The sequence below is a fragment of the Dermacentor variabilis genome, chromosome 3 (assembly GCF_050947875.1).
Source record: "Dermacentor variabilis isolate Ectoservices chromosome 3, ASM5094787v1, whole genome shotgun sequence".
In the NCBI taxonomy this organism is placed as follows: domain Eukaryota; kingdom Metazoa; phylum Arthropoda; class Arachnida; order Ixodida; family Ixodidae; genus Dermacentor; species Dermacentor variabilis.
In genome coordinates, this window is record NC_134570.1 from 158,085,028 (window position 1) to 158,091,855 (window position 6,828).

Here is a 6,828-nt window from a genome sequence, read left to right on the forward strand (position 1 = left end):
CACACACACACACACACAAATGCAAGTAAATAAATAAATAAAGAAAACCGGGCAAACAAAACAGCAAAGTGCGCTTTGAAAATCTGATGACGATACCAGTTCCCAGAACGATAAATATCGTACACAACAGTGAAGTAATTTCCCTGTGACATTGTGCAAGTGTCCTTGGAACAAATGGGAAATGGCTCCTTGATAGTTTTAGTTCGTTGATCCCTTAACGGTCTCTTATATCTACCAAATATTCAAGTGCGGCAAAAAAAAGCGAAAACAAAGAAGAAGGAGAAGAACACGGATGACACTCGCACGAGGCGCAGGGCACGGTCATGACACCGCCGTCATTCACTCCCGTAGAGAAACGTTGCTGTAAGGTCCTTTCCGTGTAGCGTAAGCACAACCACAGGAAAAGCGAGCGTCACATAAAACGAGTCGGTCTTTCAGACAGAAAGTTGCCAACACTGCGCATCTGTCGAAAAATAGTCGTGAGTGAGCTACAGCTTCTCAAACATGAGGGTAGCAGTATGTGGTACACATTCTTTTCTCTTCCTTGAAACATATGTTCTGCACAGAAATACTTCGTAATATGACAAAGTGCACAAACAACAAGTCCTGTTTCTTTCTTTTTTTAAACATAACCTCATCGTAAAACCTGTGATATCGTAACATCGCTATTACTACGGATTATGCGATTAACTTACTGTGTACATATTCTAAAGAATAGCTGCCTGACCGCCCCCATAATACCCTCTGGACTGTTTTGCACACGCATGAACCCACCTCGAAAGCACTGCAGCGACTGCAGCCCGAGAATGTGCATCGACGCGCAACAGTATAGAGAGGAGGTAATCTCTTCCACCAAACGAAAGTTCGATCAAGGAGCAGTTTTGATTTGAATAAAGATTTGATTGAATGCATGGGTGGTTCCTTCACACGGAGTAGGATGATGCGCGGCCATCTCCACATGACTGAGTGAATGAACACGATAAAGTCACACTCAGGTGTCCTACTGCATGCCCTGATTCAGCATCCCAGCTGTGCAGCAGGTCATATATACAAAAGGCTACCGCGAGCTGACCCTGGCGGGCGAGGCCAGTTGCTCGTTTTGGAAATGCCTTATCTTAGTACAAGCTACGAGGGCGAACCAGGTAGCATCTGTCTCTATTTTTTATTAGCCAAAATAAGTTACATACAATTAATCACAAATATACTTACTATTCTACGTAACTTACGCTATTTTCCCACATAGTCACCACCCCGGTTCTGACCATCTGTCTCATCGCAGCACTAAATTTGAGGTGCCCCTGTAGTAGAATTTGTCCGGCTGGCTCTTGAAGCATGGTGGGACTGGTGTCTTGGCTTCACTGTTGCACGTGAATCGCTGTCCTGCTAGGAACTCATGCAGCGGACCAAAAACGTGGAAATCACTGGGGACGAAGTCCGGGCTCTATGGTGGGTGGTCCCTACTCTCCCAGTTAAATGAGCGGAGCTACGGAGCTTGTCGGCGGTTCTGATTGCCACATGCGACCTCGCAATGTCGTGGAGGATAACCGCGTTGTCCACATCAAGAATTCCTCGGCGTTTTCGTCGATCCCAGAAGACCGTTAACACGAAGACTAACAGAAGACGAACAGATGGCACTGAACGGATTTTTTTTTTTTTTTTGTCACAGGTGAACCCGGATGTTTCCACACCATGCTCTGCTGTTTCGATGCTGGCGTGAAAAGCAGTGTCCACGTTTTATCTCCAGTAACAATGCGGCCCAGGAAGCTTTAACCCTCCTCGGCATACTGTTGCAGATGATTCAGGGAAGTAATCATTCGCTTGCCTTTCAGGTAATCCAACTGCTTAGGCACCCACCGACATGAAACCTGCCGGTACCGTAGGGACCCACGAACGATGTCGTAAACACTCCCATACGAAATGCCCATCTCCTGGGAAATGTCCTTTAAGTGCACACACGGATCTGCTTTCGCCATTGCATCCATGCGGGAAATGTCGTGAGTCAAACAGCGCACGCGGCCTCCCCCGACGCTCATTGTCATGCAAGTCTTCACGGCATTTTGCGTACTCACAACACCACCACCTCACACTTCTCAAAGCGAGACACCTTTCCCCACACTTGGCCTGCATTTCCCTGTGCATTTCGATGGGCGCTCGTCCCTTGCTCCATAGGAAATGAATCGCACTTCGTTGCTCGTACGCCGTGGACGTGTGAAGCACAACCGTCATCTTCAACAACTGACAGCAGCGCCATGCCGCGGAGCTAGTGGCAGATAAGGCCGGGCCGGCCCTAGAAAGGTGCACCGCTGGGAATGAATATGTTGACTGCGTATTTACAGCCGCAATTTGGCTAAAAGAAATAAGGGCAAAGACTTTCTCATTCGCCGTCCTACGTATTAAATTTTCACTCATTGCTTTGTGTACGATGACCTTGACATCACGTGATACGACAGCGTAGAACTTCGAGCGACACGACAACTCGAAGACTCGCTGCCATTCTTTTCTGCTTTATTTTACAACGTCACAACGAAGCAATCAAACCGGGCCGTAACAGTCCTAATTTTGTGTCCGTTGCTTTCGTCTGACCTGTTTGTGCGAGTCGTACAGTGAGTATCATAAGGCTATTTCACGTGTTTTCCTGAGCAACTGACTTCAAGTAGAAAGGTACACAATGTACAGTCGGTGTCGCAACTTTTCGGACCGCGAACGTTTATTCACTCCTCATCGGAATGGCCAACAGCGCCACAGGCAACTATTCCTTGTGTGATGAAACCACAGAGCACATTCTGCACAACTGCACACCGCTTAGAAGACAGGTCGTCCTCGGAAGCACAGATCATAGGACCTCGGCCGAAGAAGTGAAGTTTGTAAAAGATCATCGAAGCGGTAATGCGCTTCTCGAACACAACTGGACTAGACGATCGTTTATGCCTACGCATATACGTGGGTCAACATTCATCTGCGGTTGTGACGGGGGCGGGACAGTGACTTCACTTCTTTCTTCTTATATTTACCTTTCCACACGTTTGGCTATAGCCAACCAGACGCGACCACAGTTAACCTTCCTGCCTTTCTTATCTTTCTCTCTATTATGGTCCACGGGGCGTGAAAAAGAACTGAACATTTTCGCAGCCTGGGCACGCCATCTGGTACTAGGATTTCGAGGCTTTGAGTAATATTACGCTGAATCAATGTAGTGCTATGCAGTTTTATTGACTACGGTCACAAAGTGCTTGGAAATTAAATGTTTTCTTGGATCCTGCGGTCGGTAACCTTCCGACACCGACTCTAGATAAACAGCGTCTCCCCCCCCCACCCTTCTTTTGTACACGAAAGCGACAGCGTTAAAAGGTGATCGCCCCAGCTGACATGAAAAAGATGGAGTACTACGCTGGGGCTCTTGATTTTAATATGGGGTTTTAATACTGGATTTAGTAATAATGCGCTCTGGATTTTAATATTGCGAGTAGGACTTTTCTTCAGCACAGCGCAGCACAAACTTCAATACGAGAAAGCCACCTGTTCCAACGTTGTCCAATCGTTGCTCAAATATCGAGGTCCAAAGTTTCGCACGCTCCAACTTCGGCACGTTTAGGCTGCAGGCACGCAAAGGGCCAATAATTATATGACAACATAGTGGCACTTCTACGCGACCAACAAAGCCCTGCCGCAGGATATTCTTTTTTTCTCCCTTACTGTGCTCTATTTCACGCAGCTGATATCGAGGCATGTTATGGCTGCAGGGACATGCCGTGCATTTTCCTCCCGCTCTCTGTTTACCACGCAGAAGCTTGTAATAACAATCCTCCCGGATTAGGTTCTTTCTTCTTTTTTTACTTTCGATATGACCAACCTGACCATGAGAACGGGGTCACTCAAGCAGGTCTACGGCAAGATAGGGGCTGTCAAAATGTTTTCCACGTGCAGCACACGCATTAACGTTCCTTTGCCTGTGTCTATATACAAATATATATTCCATTGCATTCTGTGCCACCACCTACAACGTCGTTTCTTATCGCAATGTTTACCCCGTCACTTCAATGAAGGGCCGTTTATTTCTGCCACACGACGCAGCATTTCCGACAGAGAACGACAGCACCTATGGGGATAAGCGCCAGTGATGGGATTGAAGCTGACATTACCAGAAAGAACGGGCCAAGTTCACAAAAGGTTTTTGCTCGAAAGTGCTCTTGATCATTGGCTGGTCACCTTCGCCAGTCATACGTTCAGCATTAGGAATGGCTAGAATTTGCTCTCAATGACAATTTCTGCTTAAGAACTTTTTGTGAAAACGCACCCTGGAGCCAAATTTACGAAGATTTGCGTTCGCAATGGCTCTTTTCTATTGGCCGGTCGCTTTCCCTAATGATATACCTAGCGTCAAGATTGGCTATAGAACGTTTCTTACGAACAGTTCTGACGTACGCGCTTCATGAGAGCACGGGCCACGGTAGGTGCGTCAAAGATATTAAGAAAGGAGACGGAGGACGGGTGCTCCGCAAAAGCGGTGACGCGAAACCGAGCGCAAAAAAAAAAAAAAAAAAGAAACGTCGTGACTCACTCACCGTGAGAAAGTCGCCCCACTCTCACGTGGCCTCCGCCTGCGCGTGAACGTTGGCGTGCTTGCGGAGGTAGGCGAGCCTGCGGAACCTCTTGGGGCAGACGGGGCACGCGTACGGCCCTGCCGCCTCTTCGTCCGAGGTGGACGAGCCCTGCTGCTGCTGCTTGCAGTCTGCCGAGGGCGACGCACTGCCGCCCGTCTCGTTCCTGGGCCGATGCCAGCGGCGGTGCGACGCCAGGTTGGCCGGGCAGTTGAACAGCTTGGCGCAGTCCGGGCACCGGTACTCGAGGTGCACGATGCGCGAGCACCGGTGCTGAGCGAGCCCGAACGCGTCGCCGAACCGCTGGCGACAAAGGCGGCACACGTAGGCGCCGATCTTGTTCTCGATCTTGGCGAGCTCGGCGCGCGCCTCCTCGCTCACCACCACGGGATTGAGCGCGGCCGGAATGTCGTAGTCGAGGTCTTCGTCCAGCTCCAGGTCGTCCTCGTCGCTGTAGGGCCGGATGAAGGTGCCGGAGACCGGAGACAGCGTGTCGTCGTCGAAGAGCAGACGGCGCACGGCCGACTTGGCGGCGCCGTTCGGGCTTGCCGTCCCGCCGGTGCTTCCTCCACCGGCTTTGTTGTTGTGCGGGGAAGGGGACGCATTGGAGGAGCTTTTGTGGGGAGCGCCCACGCTGGCGCTCTTCCGTGGAGGGCTTCCGTGTAAGAGGGGCGGTGGACCCGCGGGAGAGAGCTTCTTTCTCTTAGCCGCTTCCTGAGAAGACTGCGGCGGAGACGCATGGTCCGGCTGTAGTAGAGCGCTGGCCCTGAGTAGAAGCGACTCGCAGCTCTTGACAACGGCTGCCGGCGGGGAGGAGGCAAATCGGACGACGTCCTCGTGGTCGTCCGAGGAAGACGATGAGTCCGAGCGGTTGTCCTCGCCGTCCGAGTTGTGGCGAGTGTAGCGCTGGAGGAGGAAGCCCCTCGGCATGTTTCTTCTTCGTTTCGCTTCGCTATCGTCTGTCTCGAAAGAGCGTCGTCGGTCGTCTGCTTTACCGTTGCTCGAAGCAGTACTCGAACTTGTTTTCTCTTCTGTGAGACTAGTTGTCGGTTCGATACTCCTAACACCTGCCACGAGGTATCACGTTCGATATAGTATCTACACTTTGACCTCTTCTCTGTCGCACGCACAGGAACGACAGAAATCTGTTCTTATAGTCAATCTCTTTCGTCTGCAAGAACAGCGTCGTCTGTTGTTGCAGGCGCTCGCTGTCATCCAGTGTCCGTCTTCTCGACGGCGTCTTCCCAGGGGATTTCGAAAATTTCGAGCACACTGCGCTGCTCCCCGGTGTTTGAACCCTCGCGGTCGGCAGCACGGGCGCTGCTAGCGGCGGCCCGTCGCGGCTGACGCGCGTGAGTGAACGCAGAGACCGGCCGCCGGGCCTCCTTTTCGAAAAAGGGCGGCGCGGCGCCGCCAAGCGCCCGCCAGGCGTCGTTGCCGTCGATAGCGTCGCGCCGTCCCGCCCTCCTCTCCCAATCACGAAAGGACGGTGAAGGAGGGGGACTAACGGTGCTGAAGGCAGAGGGGGAGGCGGTTTGAACCCCAGCATCGCCCCGCTCCGCTGCTGCCAGCTGTTCGCCACCCGCTGGGTCTCGACCGGCGAGTATGACCTGGCGGTGCCAGTTGGACAACACGGGGCGAACATAGGAGGGGTCGGGCGGGAGGAGATGGAGCGCACTCGTGCTGCCGTTTGCGTTCCATAATTTCACGGCCTGTCAAACGCGCTCTGCCCCTACTGAAGGTATTCATTAATCTACTTATTGTCTCACCATGGGCACGCATGCAAACGTGGTTGCTTACGCGTTTAGCGGTTCGGATTAACGCTTACAAGGCCGCGCATACGTGATTCCTAAGCACGCCCGCGCATACATGCATACATGCACAAGTCCACTCGCGAGCCGAAATCTGGAGATAACGTAATCAGCAAAGAAAATAAAAATTTTCTTCTGGTACAGCTTGGCAATGTGGAAATGCTTCGACGTGTTGCAATGGCCGAACACCCGCATGTTGGTTGTACCACTCGATTTCAGTACCCTATCAAGGCTGAGAAGGGAGAAAGAAAAAAAAAATAGCGGCACCATTGATCTCCAAACTGCTTTTGCTCGAGTGCATGTACGTACATGCACCCGAATGCATAGTCGACAGCAAAAGTTAACGGAGCACGCATGCGCGTGTCAAACAGTCCCTCCGCGACACTTTCGGTGCGTCAGCAGCCGTGGGGAGTGTCGCG

At 51.6% G+C, this 6,828-nt stretch overlaps 1 protein-coding gene across 1 annotated transcript; it reads right to left on the reverse strand.

Annotated features, from left to right (window-relative positions):
• Nucleotides 1-4,583: 4,583 nt before the first annotated feature.
• Nucleotides 4,584-5,823, reverse strand: LOC142574843 (uncharacterized). The gene is made up of 2 exons (XM_075683846.1): nucleotides 5,240-5,823; nucleotides 4,584-5,173 (listed from the first exon to the last, which is right to left on the reverse strand). The coding sequence occupies exons 1-2, from the start codon at nucleotides 5,526-5,528 to the stop codon at nucleotides 4,584-4,586; spliced, it is 879 nt and encodes a 292-aa protein (XP_075539961.1). The 5' UTR covers nucleotides 5,529-5,823.
• Between the last annotated feature and the right edge of the window lie 1,005 nt (nucleotides 5,824-6,828).